The sequence below is a fragment of the Cyprinodon tularosa genome, unplaced genomic scaffold, assembly GCF_016077235.1.
Source record: "Cyprinodon tularosa strain WSP-4 unplaced genomic scaffold, ASM1607723v1 ctg323, whole genome shotgun sequence".
In the NCBI taxonomy this organism is placed as follows: domain Eukaryota; kingdom Metazoa; phylum Chordata; class Actinopteri; order Cyprinodontiformes; family Cyprinodontidae; genus Cyprinodon; species Cyprinodon tularosa.
Window position 1 is genome coordinate 941639 of NW_024039034.1, and position 22112 is coordinate 963750.

Genomic DNA, 22112 nt, shown 5'->3' on the forward strand with positions numbered 1-22112 from the left:
GCTGCTGTAACTACTGAATTTGCACATTATTTCACATGATCTCAACCATTTATGTCTGATTATGGCAGCTTTAGAAGTACTATTTCAGACATTTTAAGGAAACATGTAACAAGCTGCCAGAAATGTTTTAAGGGCTATTCCATATGAATAAAACAAAAAATATAGTAAATACAATATCAAAATCTACATAATGTAGGGTTTGATATGTTGCTATATATCTAAATGTTTGCATTAAGATAATCCAGGATAATATATATATATATATATATATATATATATATATATATATATATATATATATATATATATATATATAAATAATGATAAAAAAAATAAATATAATAATAAAATACAATACAGTTACCCATTCTACAAAATGTTTAATGTGAAAGATATATGAAATGGAGACCTCCCCTTAAATAAACACATCTAAATGAAAACTGCACCACTATATACTTTATATCTCCATTTATCTGTATTTTAATGTAAACAAAATGTTTCACAAATGTCTGATGTACAACATTTCATAAATTCACAGCATATCTTGGCTAAATGGGTTGTATAATCTTTGTAGACGTTAGTGATTGTTCATTTGCTGATGAAACTGAAGCGCCAGAGTGGCCCAAAAATAACCATCCCCAACTTTCTGTTATCTCTCTCATGTTTCGGTGTCGTGGACCAACTCGTCACCTGGAAATATAATTGTGTATCCTTCTGATTCGCTAACCGGTTTTTGGCCCGTTCTGATTGGCTGCTGTCATTTAGAGCGTGTGCTGATTGGTGGAATTTCTAGAGTAGGAAGTGATGATCTTTAGTAAGAGCTTAATACGGTTAGCTAGGTGAGATAGTCTTTGACTTTAATGTATTTATTTAAGTGTCAAACCTTGCACTTTAACTCTACTACTCTCAGTTCTTTGATTATACTTGTAATCTTGAATTTATAAAAAGGAAACGTCCTCTTAGGTTGACATTTCGTCATTTTTCTCTGCGACTGTGTTGAATTAGCTTGTTAGCTTTGTGTCGTTTCAGTTGAAATACTCTGCTCGCTAGTTTTCTCGCATGGGGTATATCTTTTCTTGTTTGACAGCTGGGCGAGCTAAAATTAACCACCTTTATATGTAGTGCATTGGGTTCTGTTCGGTCAGTCTCGTGTGGGACAGTTTATTTTTTGCTACTTTTTGCAGCGTGAACGAATGTTTGGTAATAGAAATAGCAGCGGTTGCAGCTAGCAGATGGTTAGCTCCTTAACAACAACAATGAGTTGTAAGGGGGGTCCAAGGACGGCTAAAATGCTTTATTTTGTTGCCATTCTCCTTCTAATCTCCATCAATGGGTTGACAGCAGGTAAGTTACAAATTAAATTGCTTCTATTCGTAGAAATAATGCAGCCAACTACAGTGTGTTTGATAACCAATCGCAAGCAGCTGCTGTTTTGATATAAGGAGAAGCATTGTAAGTATTTTTTTTGCTGTACTTTTAATGTTTCAGACGAAGATCAACACAGGGACGATGGCTCTGAGTTAAAGGTGCGTTTTGAGTTTTTTGTTAAAAATAGAATAAACCATATTGGAAGACCAGCATTTCATACTAAAGTGTCTGTTTACAATGTAATGTGCTCCAGGGGATTTTTAGCTAAGCTTGTTTTGTTTTCATTTTCGGCTGTGATTATAGAGCTAAAAAAAATAACTACTTGAAACTGATTGTAGTTTAAACAAGATGATATAGCATCATCCATAAAGTTACGGAAATCATTTATATGGAATAATGGAGATGGGTATTGCAATAATATTATAAGTTTGACTGTTATCCTGCAGTCCTAACTCAACTATCATCAAATTTTGTTTTATTCTGCTTTACAAAAAGGATGCTTAGTCATGAAAATGAGATAAGTGTATTGAACAGATCTCCAACTCTTTATGATTTGGGTGATCTTTTATTTTTCTCTCTTGTTATTTGTAGTCATATCATGATCCAGACTCTGAGGAGGAAGATGTTCATATTGTATCAAGAATTTTGGCAGCCGCCTCTGGGACTCGCCGTCTAGATGGCACCCAATCGAAGGAGGAAAAACAATCTCTTGGAGAGACAGAGGAAAAGGAAGAACTACCTGAACAGCCTCCTCCTCCTGAGGAAAAACCCAGAGAAGGTGAATGAGATTTACTTTAGTTTTCTAAATTAACGAAAAAAAATTTTTTTTTTTAATAATGTATAGGATATAAATTGATTTATGTGTATATATTTACTATTTAAGGCATTAATCTCTTTGTTAAAATTGAGAGTTTATATCCGTGTTGTCACTACATCAGAGTTGTTGATCAGAGTATTTATTTATAATAAGTTAACCTGCAGAAAACCACAAGTACTTTTTAGAAGTGCTACTGTGCCATTTGGGTGGTAACTGAATATAAATTAGGGACTCCTAAATGATAAAACATTGAAAATAACTTTCACTTATGTTGTAAGCTTTGGTAATTCCCAGCATGTTGGCCTGCTTTCTCTCTGGCTTACACTAAGCAAAGCAGCATGTGGGTTTATGCAGTACTGCTATGGGTAAACGGTTTAACCTCATGAGATATTAACAGCTTGCTGCAGCTGTGGCTTCTGCTGCTTACACCATTTTACTCTGGGACTGCTTGCACTGTTCCTATACAGTCGTTGTTTTTATAACATGTTGAAGATGTATTAATAATACCTCTCTTTCCAAACTTTAGTCCAAGTTTTGTTTTGTCCATTTTTAAAGGGAAAATATGATAACTGAAACTTATTTTTTCTCTTTATTTTTTTTATATTTCAGTTCCTCTTGTAAATGGCGGCACATCCCATGGGGAGCCCTGCATCTTTCCATTTTTCTTCCAGGGAAAAGAGTACTCCGACTGCACCACTGAAGGGCGGGGAGATGGACGGCTATGGTGTGCAACATCCTATGACTATGACCATGACAAGAAATGGGGATTCTGTGAGAGTAAGTTTTCAGCTGAGGTAGAGCTGTCCCTCCAACTTAAGATAAGAAGTTTAGAAGTTGTAGGGATGGGAAACCATAAACATATCGTAGTTTTCTTTCAGTTTATTATGGCTTCCTTCTATCAGTAAAAGATTTCCATTCCTTTTAAACTTCTTTCTCTCAGCGGAGGAGCAGGCGCAGCAGAGACTGCAAGCTGAAGAGACAGAGGAGCAGTATCAGACAGTTTTACGCACGCTTAATGGCTCCACCAGGAAAACTCAGAAAAAAGAGTAAGTTTATTGCTTTCATTCTGATGATACAACTTTAGATCTCCAGACCTAATATTAATATTACCCTCATGAGAATTTAGTAATTTCTTTTCTTTTTTTTTTTTTTTTTAAATCTTAAGTCCAGTGTTTATTCATTTGATATATCCGTGCAAGTGTTGGGTTCACGTTTCCTGCAGTGGGTTAGACTGTTATAGGTTAATGTTGGAGAGATTCCCAGTTTCATGTCGGCCTTATTTATCAGTTTATTTAAAACTAGGTCTGACATGTGTTTGGGATCTTTGTCCTGAAAGTCATAGCTGGGTCTAGACTGTTTGGCTGCCAGTAGTATCAGGACTAGTGGTAGTCAGGGCTGAAAGCCTCATTTTAACTCTTCCAGTCACCCTGGCCAAGTAAGTCAGTGTTGGTCTCATCAAATCATAAAACCTTTCTCCAGAATTTTCACTGGTCTTCCTGTTTAAAATCACCATCAACTTTGGCTCTTGGCTAAATCTTGACCACAACCTTTTCTAGCAGCATAGACATTAAAATGCCTCCCCTCTGTTTTGTTCTAATTACTAGCCAGAGCTAATGAAACTTTGCACATCCTTGATTGAATTGGATGCAATTCTTTCTCAGGTTGTATGAAAAGCTGTTGAAGGTAGCAGAAAAAGGTCACCAGAAGGCCACAGAGAAGGTGGCGTATGCCATGCTGTTTGGAGACTACATGAACCAAAATATCACCAAAGCCAGAGAGATGTTTGAGAAGCTTGCGGTGGAAGGCTCACCTAAAGCTCAGATGGTAAAAATGTCTCACAGCTTAAATGCAGATCGGTTTAAATGACTCTTAAGTTTTGTGTAAAGCTTTAATATTAACTATATTTGTATTGTTTCTACTTAGGCTCTTGGCTTCCTGTATGCAGCAGGACTAGGAGTTAATTCAAGTCAAGCCAAGGTATTTGTTTCTTTCTGACATTCAGGCTCATCCCTCACATTAAATCCAGTCATAAGTAAATTCTCACACATTATGCTGATGTTTTCCAGGCATTGGTTTACTATACCTTTGGTGCATTGGGTGGAAACTTAATAGCTCACATGATTCTGGTGAGTTGAGTTGTTCATCTAATTGCTTATCGGATAGACATGTTATTTTCTTTCATAATAAATTAAAAATGTTCCTGCATTATGATTAGGGGTACAGGTATTGGGCAGGTGTGGGAGTTCCCCAGAGCTGTGAGTCAGCACTAACGCATTATAGAGTGGTGGCAAATCACGGTAAGTTTTTCTTTTTATAGTTCATATGGGTGCAGTTTCATTTTACCTCTGAGGGTATTTATTTATTTTTTTTATCTATGTTCCTACTCCGGCCTTCCGCACCTCCAGTGGCCAGTGACGTGTCGCTGACGGGGGGCTCCGCAGTGCAGAGGATCAGACTGCTGGATGAGGTGGAGAACCCGGGCTCCACCAGTGGGATGCTGGAGGAGGACCTCATCCAGTATTACCAGTTTTTGGCAGAGAAGGGAGACGTTCAAGCTCAGGTATTTCATTTCAGTCTTCATCTGCATTCCTTCTGTTCTAAATCATCAATATAAGTACTTTGGGTAAAGAAGACTTAAAGTTTATACCTCCGGAACTTTTCCACACTTTGTACAAAAACAGACTTCTATGCTTTTAGACAAGTGCATAAAGAAAATGACCACGCATGAGGAAGAAGGTGCTATGAAAAGGAGAAGCATCATGAAATGTTGAACCTTTCAGTTAGCTTACTCATGGCCTGGTGCTTCATGGGTATATGTTTTCCATTCTGTGGCTTTGGACAACTAATGTCAATCAGGCTGAATGATTAGAAATGTTATTTTGATATGGAGTTTGTGGAGCTTTGAATTTGAATAAGCTTAAATTATATTAATGAACAGACACTATGATGATGAGTCAATATATTTATATATATATATATTTATATATTTATATATATATTTATATATTTATATATATATTTATATATTTATATATATATATATATATTTATATATATATATATTTATATATATATATATATTTATATATATATATATATATTTATTTATATATTTATATATATATTTATATATATATATATATATATATATTTATATATATATATATATATATATATATATTTATATATATATATATATATATATATATATTATTATTAAATTTTTTTTTTTTTTTTTTTATGAATAATGATTAGGCAGATTAGATTGAAATATTTCACCCCCTCCCATCATACAGAGGTAAATTTTCTACCGGTTCAGGGAATCCTGCCCAGAGCTGATGGGAAGATGGATTATCTTACACATCAAGTAAACTTGGAAGAAAACCTGCTTTTATTTTTAAAAGATGGCTTTAATGGATCTTAATATGAATTCTATGCTTTTATTTTGGGTTTTACATGATTAACACCAGTTGATTACAATTATGTGCTAAAGTTGCTGTAAAGTACATTAAAGTTTGTTTTTTTTGACAAGGCAACATGTGGAAAAATCTCAGTTGCCTTCCATACTGTTGCAAAGCAATTTATAGCTTAACCAGATACCAAAGGAACATTTGAACCCCTGCTGCCAACATGGATCAGTACCATCCAAAAAGTAGATCTCAGTTTTACTTGAGATTATGTGAAATACTGTTAATCTGTTTACATTTTTAGGTTGGTTTAGGGCAGCTCCATCTACATGGTGGACGTGGAGTAGAGCAGAATCATCAGGTAACATTTTGCCTTCGGTTAACATATTTGACACCAAGTCACCACAGCTTTGTGTTTCCCTCTGCTTAACATGTTTTTGCTGCTTCCTGACCAACAGAGGGCGTATGACTACTTCACACAGGCTGCAAATGCTGGGAACACACATGCTATGGCTTTCCTTGGCAAGGTTGGAGTGATTAAAAACTATTTGCTCTTTCTTGTATATTTCTTTTACATTTTTATGTTTTGTACAGATCATCACAGTCTGAAACCTGAAAGAAACCTGCATTGAATAGTCTTCCTCTTTAATACCAATGTTTTGTTCACATTTCTTGACTCTAACATTGCTAGAGTGAAGTTAGCCACTAGATTTGTTTTCACAGAATTTATCGTTTTATTTCCCTGAATGTTTCCTCCTCAGATGTATTCAGAAGGCAGCGAGTTTCTCCCTCAGGACAACGAGACAGCTTTGCAGTACTTTAAAAAGGCCTCTGACATGGTAGATATGAACCTAAACACTTCTTTAATAGTATATGCATTTAATCTGCTGGTCCTTATTCAATCAATTCTATTTATTTTTTTTAATCCTATCTGTACCGTTCAGGGTAATCCAGTGGGCCAGAGTGGACTGGGCATGGCGTACTTGTATGGGAGGGGCGTCCCTGTGGTAAGAGACACAGCTAACTGAACTACTAATTTCTATTCAAATCTTCAAATCTATTCAGAGATTTGACTGTTTTGACTTTTATAGAAACCAATTGTTTTACAGTAGTAACCTGCTTTTATTTTATGTTTAGAACTATGAGTTGGCACTGAAATACTTTCAGAAGGCAGCAGAGCAAGGTTGGGTGGATGGACAACTCCAGCTTGGAACCATGTATTACAGTAAGATGGAAATTATTGCAGTTAATTCAGTTTAAGGTTTTGCCATTTTTCCTGTTTCTCGTTTAAATCTCTCGTGTTCTTCCTGCTTTATTGCAGATGGTATTGGTGTGAAGCGGGATTATAAACAAGCGCTCAAGTTCTTCAACCTGGCCTCACAGGCCGGCCACATCTTGGCTTTCTATAATCTGGCCCAGATGCACGCTACTGGCACCGGAGTAATGCGCTCCTGCCACACTGCAGTGGAGGTATGCTGCACATCTGAATTACATGTAATAAAATGCTTTGATCACTCTCTTGATGTGCTGAAATGTTTTTATTTTAACACTCAGCTTTTTAAGAATGTATGCGAGCGTGGACGTTGGTCAGAGCGTCTTATGGCGGCCTATGGCAGCTTTAAGGAGGGTGAGACCGACGCTGCTCTGGTTCAGTACCTGCTGCTGGCAGAGCAGGGCTATGAAGTGGCGCAGAGCAACGTAGCCTTCATTCTGGACCAGAGTAAGATATATTTATTTTTAATCAGGTGACCAGACTATTGATGAGTGAATCTGACATGTTTTTCTTGCTGTGGGTTTTTTTTAATTAACAGAAGGGGCAAATATCTTCAGCGACAACGAAACCTACCCTCGTGCTCTCCTTCACTGGACAAGAGCCGCAGCCCAAGGTTAGCACATGGTTATCTGATGTTTTTCTGTGATTGTTTGTTCCCCCTAATCAAGTTAAATGTTTACTATTTGTCAAATTCATTGTAAAGCATGACAACACACAAGGCTTATTTTGCTCTGGCTAGTACAGGAAACTGAAGCTGCAGATATACCACTTTAACATTTAACACTGCTTTTCTGTTATGTTTTAATTGTGGAGGTCGAATATAAGGGGTTGATGGTTCACAGCTGTTCATTTGCTGTCAAGGTTACACCGTGGCTCGGATCAAACTGGGAGACTATCATTTCTACGGATATGGAACAGATGTGGATTATGAGACTGCGGTCATTCACTACAGACTTGCATCGGAGCAGCAGAACGGCGCCCAGGCCATGTTTAATTTGGGTTACATGCATGAAAAAGGTCTGGGTATCAAACAGGTGAGTGTGTGCTGCATATTTACAGATCTATGTATTTGTTATTGTTATCCATTCTATTTACAGGGTTTCCGCGGGTCATTAAAAATCATTAGATTATTATTTTTTAAATTAAGGCCTTAATTGGCATTAAAATTCATTAAATGTTATTATTGTGGCATTTGAAATCTCTATTTAAAACAACGTTTATAAAAAGAATTTTGTCAGATATCAGATTTAACTGTCTCCGCGTGTTTGTGTGGAACTGCTTCCGGTTGATCGTAAAGCCGTATGTTCGGAAAGGAAGCTCGAGGCTTAGGAAAAGCTAGAAAATATAAACAATAAGCAAATATAAACAAAAGTGACTGGAAGACGAGGAATCTCGGGACATGGCTGCAGCCTGTCGACGGTAAAGATGACGAAGTATTTTGCCATGATATATATGAGAGTCATGGGTACGTGTTGATGGCATTAAAATGATTTCTAAGAGCATTACAGAGCATTAAATTAGAGTTACTCATTCCAGTATGAACCCTGATATAATGTTACTTTATCAATCTATAATTTTGATCTGAGTCACCTTTAAAAGAAACAAATGATTCATTACAGTTCAGTCATGGTTATAATACATTTCAGTCAAAATCAGTTCACACCAGTTGTTAGGAACTTTCTATCCAGTTATCCAGCCTCCTATGTAAGCACTTCACTACGGTTTAGTGCATCACATCCATAACTGAGTTGGATTTATAAAGCTGCCTGTCTTGTTTTATTTTTACTTGATTAATGATGTCTGTTTTGTCTGCAGGACATCCATTTAGCCAAGCGTTTCTACGACATGGCTGCTGAAGCCAGTCCTGATGCTCAGGTCCCAGTTTTCCTGGCTCTGTGTAAACTGGGCCTGGTTTACACTCTGCAGTACCTGCAAGACCTTAATGTAGGTGTTTGTAGCATCGTGTTCCACTAGGCCTAACTCCAATGCATCTTTTTATGCCCTGATAAATGAGATTAATTACGTTTGTTCAATTCCCCCCCCCCCCCCCCCCCCCCCCCCCCCCTTCCTATTCCACGTTGTGCGTAATCTTTGTAAGCTGAAGGAGTTGATTTCTCAGGTGGACCTGGACCAGCTTCTAGGCCCAGAGTGGGACCTCTACCTCATGACTGTCATCGCCCTGTTGCTGGGTACAGTCATAGCCTACAGGCAGCGTCAACACCAAATCATCATGCCACCCCGCCCCCCTGCCCCGGCTCCTGCACCCCCCCCAAGACCTGCTCAGGAGGAGCCACAGGCGCAGGCAGAGCCTCAGGATCAGGAAGAGACGGCAGCCCCAGGAGTAGCTGAGGAAGAGGAGGAGCATCAGTGAGAGGAGCCCAGAGGGAGCAAGGCGAGGGAAAGACTGAGGCAGAACTCATTCAAAACCTGCTGCTTGGAGCATGTCTCCCACTGCCTGCTCTCTTCCACATCATTAGAAAACTCTTGGCTGCTGAAACTGTTCAGCTTTTCTCCATTTGAGAGGTGATGAAAACAAACACAGGATCTAAGACTGTTTTTTTTTGTTTTTTTTTTTTTCTGTGTTCAGGACTCTGCCAGAGGTAACCACTGCTTCATGAAAATTTATTTCAGTTTTCTGATTAAAAACATTTTAAAGTCTGCTGGTTAGAAGGAATCTGATTTTTGCTTAGTTTCCTCTCATACTTCTCTGTTTTCTTAAATGTTTTGGGGTTCAGAAGTGAATCTGATTTAATCCTTAGTAACATTTAGAAGAAAAAAATAGTTCAGCTTAGGATTGTGAAATTTATCTTATTTAATTTAGTAGTTAAGGACAAGATAATGCTTTTTGTTTGCAGAACTTTTGTTGAATCAGTTTTCATTTTAGCTTACGTTTTTTCAGCTGGAATCCATGCAGCTTTAGTTCCTTTCCTATAACATGCTAAATCCATGTGCTTTTGATCAGAAAGGGGAATGATGTAGAACACGATAAATGGTAGAAGTTCCAGAGTGGAAAGGATTATAGTTTGGTTTTAAACAAGGAACAGAGGAGCCTTTAAAACCTGGCATCAAAAATACAAGGAAAATGTGAGAATTTTATTAAAGAATGATGCTGGTTTTAAAATCTATATTAAAGGGCAAGAAAACCTCACCTATAATATGCTGTTCACTGTCTTTCATTATTTTATGATGGGTTAATGTTTCTTAGACAGCCGCTAATTGGAGAAAAATGAGCATAGCAAATGGATTTGTTATTTTTCTTCCCTACATTTTCTATTTATGTTTTTTCTTGGATGGGTTACAGGGCTTCATATGCTCTGAAAGCTGCTACCCAAAAGATCAAAAATGGCGTTCTGGACCCATTCTTACACTTCTAAAGCTGAATTCATTTGGAGTAAACCATGGTTGCATCATAAAGGATTTTTAAAGTTTCTTCTCAGATCTGTTATGATCCTATTGGTTCGGAGAAGCTAATAAAATAACAGACATGTCTGCATGACATGCTGAACTGTAAGAACAGGGCAGCCGGCATCTGGAGGAAGAGGATTCACCAGTATGTTACCTCTCTGAACTGGTTTGGAACAACTGGATTTTTACCATCACAAAAACAAGTTTATACACAGATTAATAAATGATAATGGATATTTGACTGTTGGTTGTCATTGATTTAACCCTTTATGGATCACCCATTGAAATACTTTGAAATTTAAAGCCAGGAGTTATTGGAAGGCAAGACCTCATTACTTTTATCACTTAAAAAAAAATGCATATTTAATGGGAAATATTAATGTAAATGTAATAACAAGAAATGGTCACTTGCCTTAATGTGTTAAGGTACTTCTATAGGAAATTAATGAAAAACATTCAGAGTGAAAGAAACTTGTAACAAATTTTTTTTTGTTACAACATAACCTTAGAGTACTAATACTGATACAGGCATTAACATTTTTAACTGGCTTATGAACTATTTAAACTTTTCAATTACCTTTTAGCCTTTTTTTCTTAACTTTTTCAACTTAATTTACTGTAGGTAATAAATCATTCAACGGCTCATCTAATTGGTGAAATGCAAAAAGAACATAGAGCCACGTAGCAGTATCTGCTGAATGGCTGGATATCAATCTTGCGTTTCTAAACCTCATGAGGAAAGGTAGGACTCAATTTGTAAGGGGTATGCAAGTGATCAAAAACAGACTATAAAGGGTTAACCATCTTTTTTTTTGTTAAAATAATCATACTAAATTTTTAAAATCTAGGCAAAAAAGTTTTAAATTTCAAGCATTAAAATATGAATGGGAAGTCTTATTTCTCAGTTTAGATTGGTTACTATCATCATTTCAAAGTGTGGCTCCCAAAATAACTGACTTAAATAAGACATTGCAGCATTGTGGTCCATACTATGGAGCCAACACCTGTCATTGGCCCAGCTGGCTGCCCTTCAGCTTGTATTGGGGGCGGTTGGTCAAAGTGACAGAGCTGTAAAAAAACAGCATCACATTGTGCAGTCTGTAGGGGTGACCTATTGACTGCTCCATAAGCAGAGCTATGGAGGGGCTTTTGATGGCGGTGGCATGTGTGTTCCTGTCCTGCTCTGTCAAAGGTAAGTGCTAGAACAAGCAGGCCTGTAGTTGTTATTGTTTTAGCCCCTCTTCATTAAAAAAGAGCATTAACGAAAAACTACATGTTTTGAAACGGAGAAAGGTTTCATAATCATAGCTTTGTGCATTTGTTTAGAAATGTAATTCAACAATGACAGAACTGAAGTGTTTTAAAGGAAATGACTGGTGGTGGGAGTATGAAGAGGGGATTCGACACTACAGCAAGGAGGCTCTAAATAAGGTACCGTTTAATTAAGTTATTTTACAAAATAACAAGGGTGCTATGGGATAAAAAGCCTGTCTATGAAGATACTAGGTTGAGTTAAAAAAAATCATATGTGCAAAAAAATATTTGTTATAGGTTCACCTCAATGAAGTTTAATGGTTGATTTTGGATTAATCTCTTAAAGGAAAACTTCGATTCAATACGTAAAGTGAGTTTATTTCTGTTAGTTTTTTTTATGTCTGATGAAAACCATAAAATCACTTCAGAAGGAATGCTGAGATCTGGAAATAGGACTGTTGTTATATTTTTATAAGATGAAACCTTATGGGGAGAACTTGAAAGCCTCCCAACAGTCACCGAGACCCTACGGGGTTTGTTTGATCATACAAATGGAAAGTTGAGTGGGAGGAAAAGAGGAGACCCAACAGGAGGAACCTTAACCATAACAGCAAATTTTGAAGATTTTTTTTGCAGTTTTTAAAATGTTCTACTTTTCATTCCTCATGTCATGCAACACTTTAACCAGAGGCAATGTCTTCTTTAAGAAGAAATCAAACTAGGATTCTGCTCTGTGGTTAAAAGTCCTCTTCACATGGTGAAAGGCTCAGAATACAAACTGTTTGAAAGCCCACTGTGAAATTTCCACAGTCAGGAAAGGTTTCTGCTTGTGTTAGTCCACAGTCAAGGCAGCCATCTACCAGGACATTTTATAGGACCTTATGCTGCCCTCTGCTGTCAAATAGGAATGCACGGATCCACTATTTTCACTTCTGATCCAATTCTTGACCTTGGATATCTGCATATCCAGATACTTTTTTAGACACCATTATAGTTCAAAAATATGTACAGGAATTGGTTGTGGCTGCTGCTCTCTGAAACACGGAGGCTCAATGGTGTTAATTACATCCAAATGTTGAAACACATAAAACTCATCGTTACAAAGGGTGAAAATAGCTGTTGTGAAGCGCTTTGAAATGATAAACTCCAGAAACCAAGGCAAAAGTTCAGCACAAGATGACTGTTCGGACTGAATGATCAATTTTTCCTCTTGAATCATGGGGAAAACCTCTCTGTCTGGCCACTGTCGGTCCAAAATCCTTAAGTATGTTGGACAATCAGCATCGAGCCGCCAGTTCTCCACCCGCCCCTGCTACATAGTTCCCCTAAGAGGTTTAGCTTCACTGGAGGTGACATATTTTGGCATATAAACCAATCAGGGCTGTACTGCCTCGCTGCTTACCTCTATAGACAGAGGCTCAAATTTAAACAGGGATTTATCATAGAGACTGACATGCATTAATATATGGTCAGAAACAGTAAAATATGTTACAGGATAAATTCTATTCTGAAAACATATATGGGACTTTAAGGATTGAAAATGACTGTATTTATTACATTTAAAAAATGCCCATTAAGGTTTCAACTTTCCTGCTGTCCAAAAGATTTTTAACCTAATTAAATCTTATTATAGAAATGCACTGAATAGATCTACCCCTATGGAGTGAGCACTTTTTCACCGATTCAATATCGGCACCGATGCCAATATTCATATCTGTTTGATGCATCCTGGACCAGTTTTTTTGCTGATTATGCCTCTGTGTTGAACATTGTGTCTTGGATATATTAAAGATCTTTGTAGATACCATTTACTTTACTACTTACAGAGAAATGAACCTTTCTAGCTCAGCTGTAAATCATGCTCCTCAACTCCTTCAAAGCTACTTTTTTGGAAGATTTAATTATATTGTTTGATATAATCCATAATCTCCCAAATTAACAGAATTATATACCCGTGAGATTAATCTATATTATGGAAGTTTCCTTTTTCATTCAAAATTTCCAAAAACCGTAAATTAATAAAATGACTTAAAACAATGCCATTAATTCGGTGTTTTAAGTTTAGGAGATATTTTTATTTAAAACGAGCCTTAAGATAATTCAAGGCAAAAAAAGAAATTAGGCTGCTATGTTTTGCTTCACCTAACAGGAGTTTCCTGAGAAAACTCGCCCGATCAGCTTTAAACATCCTGTGTTCCAGTGCCCCGACATGACCCCCTCTCCCTCTGTCCCCTCTTCAGGTACGTTCATGTCCCAAATTACTCCTCTTTCAACCAGTCATCCTAGAACAGGAGATTTACTAGATTCCACTGACTTTCTCCCCTTTTTGTGTTTTTTTCCCCCTCCAACATTTGGTTAGTTGAATTTGTGAAGGCAGCGGATATTAAAGTCATTGCCGCTTTGGGGGACTCACTAACAGTATGTGTTTTTGGTTTTACATTTAACAAGTGTCTATTTTTTCAAGTTCAACTACTTTATTATGATAAATTTAATGAAAAAACCCACAAAGATCACAGAAATAAATTAAGTCTGACAAAAGTAAACCAAAAAAAATAAAAAATTCTTTTAAAATAAATAAATTAAAGTCAAGACATTACTTTTCAACAGAATGATTTTTAAGGGGGGGTGGTGACCTAGTGGTTCAAATAAATAAACTCCCTGAATCAGTCCAGGACAAAAACGATGGTACCATAACTGAATTTTCAGGCAATCACTGCAATGCAACGATTACTGAGACTTCAAGTATTTTCGTCCTCTCATGAGCAAACTGTTCCAGTTGCAAGGGGGAGTTTTCCAAACAGCATGTTTCAGCTCCTTCCAAAGATGCTCATTAGGATGTAGATCAGGGCTCATAGAAGGCTCCTCTTGGCATTCCTCAGTGTTCTTAGCAAGATCAATAAACGGGGACTGAGATCAAGCGTTCTGACACTGGCCAGCACATTTCTCTCTAGAATCCCTGATTCAAGAGATCCAAGACACCCTGTGCCAGATGAAGGAAAGCAGCCCCATGGCATAACAGAGCCTCCTCCATGTTTCACAATAGATATCATTATTTGATATGCTTCATTTTTTTCTGGGTGTACACAAAGCTTATATGCCTTAGCAAAAAGTTCAATTTTTGTCTCATCTGTCCATACGATATTTCCCCCGAGGTGTTGTGACTCATCAGTAGTGGTTTGGTAAATTCCAGTCTGACCTTATTATGAGTTGTTTTCAACAATAGTGTCTTCCTTGGTTTTCTCCAATTAAGTCCAACTTAGCTTAAACAGTGACGATAGTGTGATCAGATACTGAAGTTACTTCATCTTGATTCTGGGTTGTTTTGTTGCCATTTTGTTATCAAAGGAACATCAAGCTGCTTAGAGGTGGTTTTAAAGTCTTAATTTTTAATATGCTTGTCTTTTTAATCTTCAGAGACTTGTCTTTCCGTTACTTCCTCTGGTCCATGTTGGGTGTGGTACACACCACCATGTCACCAAACAGCACAATGACTACCTGTAGCCCGATATATATAGGCCCACTGACTGATTACCAGATTATAGACACCTGTGATGTGATTAATGGACACTCCTTGATTTGACATGTCCCTTTGATCACATTAGTCTTTTCTAGGGTTACCATTGCTTTTGTCCAGGCCAATTGTTTAAAATCATTCCGTTGAAGCATGGTTGAACAGTAGGGTCTGACTTTAATTTGTAAATTTTTATATGTTTTCCTAATAAATTATAACCTTTGTCTCATTAAAGTTATTTATGTGACCACTGTGGGGTTTTCTTACAATAAATATGGGCTGCAACAATTCTTTCCATATGTATAGATATATTGAATGTAAAAGCAGGTATCAATGTAGTCCTATTAGCACCCTGCAGTTCACAGAAAACCTTTGTTCAATGTTAAGATATTAATTAATACTCTAAGGTAACGGATCCCCTCTGAATATTTGTTCTCAGACAGCGATAGGTGCTAATGCCACAACTGTGCTTGGAATCCCTATAGAATTTCGCCATGTGTCATGGAGGTGAGATTTACCCTTTACGATCAGTAAATGTTTACCTGCAGCATATAATACATTAATGCATGAGCTGTTTGACAGAAGAACTATTTAATTTTCTTTTGAGCCAATAATATTATCTGTCCCCCTTAAAGTATTGGAGGTTATGGAACTTTTCAAGACGTGATAACTTTGGCCAGTAAGTTGTGTATTTTTATTTTCTTTCCTGTCTAATCAGTTTTAAACCAGATTTTTTTTTCTCCTCACAGTTTTCCTCCTTATGTGTTTTAGACATCATCAAACTATTCAATCCCAATCTGCTTGGTGCTTCTCCTGGAAAGACTATCCATGGGATGCAGGCTCATATCAGTGAAACGGGTTTTAACCTGGCTGTGACTGGACACAACACCTTGTAAGACCACATCCCTGTAACAGACACTAATCTCTAGGTGAACGGGCAGTGTCTGAGTGACGATATCAACCTATCCGATGCTGTTCATATCATGTTCTGATAGATACTTTTGCTTCAGGTCTAACAAATTCATATCTGACTCTATCTCATGTTTGGGTTGTTTTTTTTTTAGCAACCTCCCTGGACAGACGAGAGAATTAATTGACACTCTGAGGCGATATGAGGTAGTGTGGGGCACACTGCCTTTGAACTAAAAAGAAAGTTTTAGAGCTGTCTTTCATGCAGACTGTGCTTTGTTTCTTCTTCAGGGCCTCAACTTTGAAGAAGACTGGAAGCTTCTAACTATTCTTATGGGCATGAATGACATCTGTGATTACTGCAAAGATAAGGTAGTAAAGTAGTTATTTTCCTTTTTACGCTGAATTTAATTCAGAATAAAAACATTTTTCTTAATATCCTTTGTCTCTCCCTCTAGACTATGTTTTCAGTGGATAACTTCATTCACTACATGACCCTTTCTCTTGAAATGCTTATGAATGAGGTAAAGTAAAATGAGACACAACTCGGCTGCACCTATAAATCTGTCAAAGTAAACGTTCTCATAGGTCTAGTGGTGTGTTTTCAGGTTCCTCGTATGATTGTCAACGTGGTGCAGATCCTACCCATGTACACTTTGAGAGAGGTACAGAAGCCCACCCCTGGGTGTCTTCTACAGCGGTGAGCCTGTTGTAATCAGGATGTCCTTTACCTGGTCGGTTTGCAGTGTAAATACAAGCATATGGGATAATGATAGGCGATTTATTTTATGCATTCCAATTCATCGTTAAAAATGTGAAATGCGGGTATAGTTTGACACTCATTGCAGCAGTATTCGCGTCGTCTTAATCCTTGGTGGTTTTTTTGACTGTTCATCAATTTCTTAACCAAATATTCAACCTAGGGTGACAGCATTGGTCTGATGGATGAAACTAGGGTACTGTTGGGAGGTCTAATAGCACAATTCTTCCACACACCCACTTTTGATATTTGCTTAAATAGATAAAGTTGGTTTACATTAAGCTTCTAATCTCAGTCCTTTTAAAAAGGTGTGGTTTGAGCCTAAAAGTGTGTCTTAAGTCAGTAAAAGTACCAGTTCAATAAAAAAAATAATTATAATAAAAAAGGGATGTTGCTTCTTTGCTACTTATCAAGAAATATTTAACCAATTATTGATGGCTGTGTACACATTTAAAAGCCAGTAAGTCAAATACATAAGCAATCTACTAACCGTTTATCACATTTAAAGTTATAAATGTGTAATAATCAATTTTTTAGGATATACTGCATTTTATTTTGTAAAGTTTGTTTATAGGATTGGGCAGTACAAGAAATGCAAAGTCTTTTTATCTATTTTTTTGATCAGTCCTAAACAATTTATCTACGATACATTAACAGCTTCTCTATCAAGACTTTACTCCTGTTGTTCCCTTGCCCTGTTTTCTGCCTGTTTAAGGTCCTTCTGCTCCTGCCTGATAGAGCCAGTTTCCAGATCTCCTGAACTTCAGGAGCTTGTTGAAGTCAATCTGGAGTTTCAGGTGCCTTTACTCATTCTCACTGAACAACATCAAGAATTATGTTTTTCTCTAAAATTGATATTTATCACATATTCTGATTTTATGGTTTGGACTAGCTTCAAAATGAATACATATAAACCATTTCTGCACTGAGAAACGATTTTACGTATTTGCTTATTTGTTTATCTGTTTATGCTTCTTTTTGGGATAGATCATGATGGCTAGCAGTATTAATGAATCAGGTGCTAAATATGAATAAATGCATAAACTGATGCAGTAGGTGCCTCTGTTGTAATTGTTGCAATAAAAAATACAATCTTAATCACATGTTATAGAAATGTAGGTGGCTGCATGATTGTCATCCAGTGAATGACTAATTAAATGACTGAAAATCTATTTTTATTTTATTTTTATTTTTTATTATTTTTGCAGAAAAGACTTGAGGAGCTTTTGTATAGCGACCGCTTCTTCAGGGAGGATTTTGCTGTTGTTCTTCAGCCCTTTCTGAAACACGCTGACCCTCCTCGCCTCCCGGTAATCGGCTTCACAGCAGGGAGCTAATAAGAAAACAATATTGTTGTGATTTGAGCATCAGCTTTCAGGAGATGTATCAGCGTGAACGTTTGCACAGAGAATTAAATCCCCAGGATCCCTATTCAAACAACTGGAGTTCTGTTTTTTGTGGATTGATTTGTGATTAGTTAGAGTTCATCACTGAATCTAAAAGGCGTTTTATCCCTTTGGCCAGAATGGGAGGATTGATATGAACTTCTTCACTCATGACTGCTTCCACTTCACCATTAAAGGACACGAGGAGCTAGCAAAAGGACTGTGGAACAACATGGTGAACTAATCCTTTAACTTATAAGTAGTATGTTTCTAAATGTGCAGCTACAAAAGAATTGAACTGAACAGAAAGATGGTTCAAACCAATTTTTTTTACCATTGGAGCTCCAGCTCATGTTTGAATAATCATCCCTTACATCTTAACCATTTATATTGTTAAATATCACTGCTATATTTAATCTATGAACCAAAGGATTCACTCTAAATGATCTTTTTATTTTAAAGTAAAATCTGAGCTGCAGCATATTGTCACATATTTTTTGTATCCTGTACACAGTTTCAGCCTGAGGGAGGGAAGATGATTGTGAGCAGTTTTTCTGAACCCATCAGCCTCATCTGTCCACCAGTGGTAAGTCCCATTGTGGCACCTTAAACCAGGCACAACAGACTAAAACCCGACCCAGCAAAGTTTTCCCCATATAATCACTGATTAATAACAGACAGTTACAGATGATGAACATGACTATTAAAATGTTACAAGCATATATATATATATATATATATATATATATATATATATATATATATATATATATATATATATATATATATATAATTTATTTATTTATTTATTTTTTATTGAAATAAAGCTGTGTTTCCAGATCTTGGAAAACTGTCTGATTGTCTGCATCCAATGTTTAAATGGAGGCAGTTATCTATTTGTTTCTTTACAACAACTTCACCCTTTAGCTCTTTCCTTGTGGTAATTTCTGTGATTATACACATCTGGAAATCTGTTGAAAATGAGCCCTATTAACAAAAAAAAGAAAAAAAAAGAAAAAGAAAATCCAGAAATCTATCACTGGATATTTAAGCAGTGTTTTGATGATCTTTACAGCAGCTTGTGAGCAGCTGCTGGTATTGAATCAGGAAAACAACAAATAACATAAGAAAAACAAGCCATTAAGTAAAATCAATGTGAAAAAAAAGTCAGCACTTATAAAAACTGTGAATTTTATCCATATTAAGTTATAGAATAATTTCTTTTCTTTTTTGTTTGTTTGCCTGCAGGACCACCCATATATTTTCACACGCCCGGTCGCAGCTAAGTCCAGTCAGCATCTACTTCACTCCAAGGCTAAAACCCTGGCAGCCATCATCCTTCTGCTTCTGCTTCATGTGGCTTAAAAAACATCTGATTTTCTGCTCACAACTTTATATACATTATCTTGGGAATGAAGGTCATAATCATTCAATGAGGCATTTAACCTGTTCTTTTCCACAATCAAGGATTTTACAGCATTCACTTTCAGGTTTTTACTTTTAACAACAAATATTATCTAAATATTAGTTAGGTGTTTTTATTTTCTTGAGTCTGCATGTATAATTTGGTTTTTGCTTTAAATAAATCCACAATAAATTTAAATTTTGCACCTAATTGCAGTGGACTTGTTTATTCTACTATCTTTAATTAGGATGTTCTTTTTCTAGGTGGATCATCAGAATGAGTGGTGCTCCTAATTGTCAATCATTCTGGTGATATGTTTACATAAGGCCGTCCTACCTGCCCGTCCCCATTTTCACTTACCCTTACGCTGAAAAATACCTGACTTCTGAGAATTACCTCCTCTCTCACACCACTGATGAGAAAACTGATTGAAATATGAAAGAAAGGGGAACTTTTAAACATAGTCCAACTGTTTTCATATTTCCTATGCATGGATCCCTAAAATTCAGAGTTTTGGTGCACGGATAAATTAAAATGTATACAACTTTTACTTGTATGGAGACAAATTTCAGTCGATGTGCTACAGTGGCATTTCCCACTTTGGCTATCAACACCATACTATATAATTTTTTGACAAAACCTTAGGAATATGTTTAAAAGTTTTATTTCATATTTCCTTTTATTTCATATTTCAACCCGTTTTCTCATCAGTGTGTGAGTATTAGGTAATTCTTGCCAGGCAGGTATTTTTTGGCATGACACCAGCGGTGAGTCTGACATAGTGGAAAAATTGCAAATCTTCTTTTGGAAAGTAGGCTTGTATGAGCGATGCAAACAACTTTTAAACAGAGCGTGCACGAGGAGAAATTAGCTTGTGCACGCTCTCACACGGGTTTAATAGGCATTCCCTCTCGGGAGCGGGTACAGGGTTGTGCATGATTTTTTTCTAAGTGGAGAGGGTGAGTGTTTTCAAAAATTAATAAAAACCCTCCTTTGTACCTTTAGCAAAAACATTTTATATAGTTAACTAAGAAATCAAAAATTTTGATGAACTTCATTTCATGAAGTAGATTTTGTAAACTTCTCACCAGGTGTGAATTAAGCTGGTTCTTCTTTATTTAACTTTAGGATCTCTGTGTCAATATAATTATTGATCAGCCATTATTAAGTCACAATCACAAATCTGAATCAGCCTGAGATCATATCTGCATTCCTCACAAAATAAAAGAGGAGAAATTATGTATCATCTGCTTTCGGGAACATTTATTTCACACATATCTTAATAAATGTCTAAAACTGTTAAATTGAGGTAATGGCATTATTACAATCATTTTGGAGCTTAGGATAATATGGTATGTTGACCTCACAGAAAGGTTGTCCATATTTACAACTCTTAATGTGCAAAGACTTCAACGTTTATTAGGATTTCATGTCATAGATTTTATATTTGTAAGGAGGTAGGACAATATACATCACAATAAATTCACAAATGAAATATTGAGTATAGCAGGCATATGTATTTATCTGAAACTGTTCTTTCTCTAGATCCACCTTTACTACGATTACATCTGGTGGTTTTAAAGGGTTTATCTACCAACTGTAAAGCTGTGGGAACTGATTTATTATGTAATTAATTATTTATTACTCTAATAGCTAAAACTCTATCTGGTTGGACGGGAAATATCTCTAAAAGTTAACTTTCAAATTTTACCTCAACTCCTTAATCAGATTTGGACTTGAAGCCTGTCTGAGTGATTCTCAAACCTGAATATTCTGTGATCTTGTTTTCTTCATGGTTCATTTTTATTTAGCTATATCCATCCATACATCCATGTCGCTGTCCCCGCTGAAGAAAAGCCTCCACAGCATAATACCGCCATAAATGCTTTACAACTGCTTACATAACCATTCTGGTGACATTTTTTTTTTTTAAATCTTATTGTTTATTAATATTCTCTAAAAAAAAAAACATTCATGTTTTTCACAGAACATACATACATATAGTTGTTAATAATGTTTTATTTGTTGATATCAGAGATAAGTGGGCTGAGTACAAATGACTCACTTTGTGTTTCAATTTACTATTAGATGTTAATTTGACTTGATTTCTAAATGAAAATCCAACTAAATTATAATGAAATATGTAACAAAAAGACAATATGTTCAAACCTGAAAGGTTATTAATTCTTTTGAAAGGCCTGTGTTCTCAATAAATAAGACCCCGGCTACTATGCCGGCTCCAGTAGAGAAGCGCTGCTAACTTTCCATAAACTCAGCAAAAATCATTTAAATATGGGAATGCAGTCATTCTTTTTATCCATCAGATATCTGCTCAGGCGGCTCGCTCTTTTTAAGCTTAATGCAATTGAATCACATGTCTTCTCCTAAGTTCTTTAAGCTGTAACGACACATTTTAATTTCTTTTCTGCAGAACCTGTGTTATAATGCACACAGCAAGCCACTACAAAGGGCAGGTCAGTTTCAGGGAAGATAAAGTCCCAGAGCCATCATTTGTACATACTGTATTTTAAACAATGACACTGTAAGACTATCTAGGTGAGCTGTGTGGTTAAACAGTTTATCATGAATACCAAAGCAAATGGAAGCTATTTTAGGTT

At 36.4% G+C, this 22112-nt stretch overlaps 2 protein-coding genes across 4 annotated transcripts; both read left to right on the top strand.

Annotated features, from left to right (window-relative positions):
* The first annotated feature begins 800 nt into the window (after positions 1-800).
* Positions 801-10511, top strand: sel1l (SEL1L adaptor subunit of ERAD E3 ubiquitin ligase). Its single transcript, XM_038293267.1, has 21 exons — positions 801-1344; positions 1489-1526; positions 1960-2146; positions 2795-2962; positions 3126-3231; positions 3847-4009; positions 4109-4162; positions 4252-4311; positions 4401-4482; positions 4591-4745; positions 5897-5953; positions 6051-6119; positions 6354-6431; positions 6537-6599; positions 6730-6817; positions 6914-7062; positions 7147-7312; positions 7404-7478; positions 7727-7899; positions 8681-8809; positions 8964-10511. The coding sequence occupies exons 1-21, from the start codon at positions 1233-1235 to the stop codon at positions 9234-9236; spliced, it is 2445 nt and encodes an 814-aa protein (XP_038149195.1). The 5' UTR covers positions 801-1232; the 3' UTR covers positions 9237-10511.
* Positions 10512-11346: 835 nt separating this feature from the next.
* si:dkey-177p2.18 (phospholipase B1, membrane-associated) lies at positions 11347-19704 on the top strand. Of its 3 annotated transcripts, none has more exons than XM_038293289.1 (16): positions 11347-11462; positions 11637-11701; positions 13674-13764; positions 13884-13942; positions 15475-15542; positions 15671-15714; positions 15807-15927; positions 16100-16151; positions 16236-16316; positions 16403-16468; positions 16553-16644; positions 17420-17501; positions 17913-18014; positions 18229-18324; positions 18604-18675; positions 19338-19704. In XM_038293289.1, the coding sequence occupies exons 1-16, from the start codon at positions 11408-11410 to the stop codon at positions 19452-19454; spliced, it is 1263 nt and encodes a 420-aa protein (XP_038149217.1). In that variant the 5' UTR covers positions 11347-11407; the 3' UTR covers positions 19455-19704. The 3 variants fall into 3 exon arrangements, with proteins under 3 accessions (XP_038149217.1, XP_038149218.1, XP_038149219.1); XM_038293290.1 differs by having other exon boundaries at positions 11355-11462; positions 11597-11701; XM_038293291.1 differs by having other exon boundaries at positions 11365-11462; positions 11627-11701.
* Positions 19705-22112: the final 2408 nt, after the last annotated feature.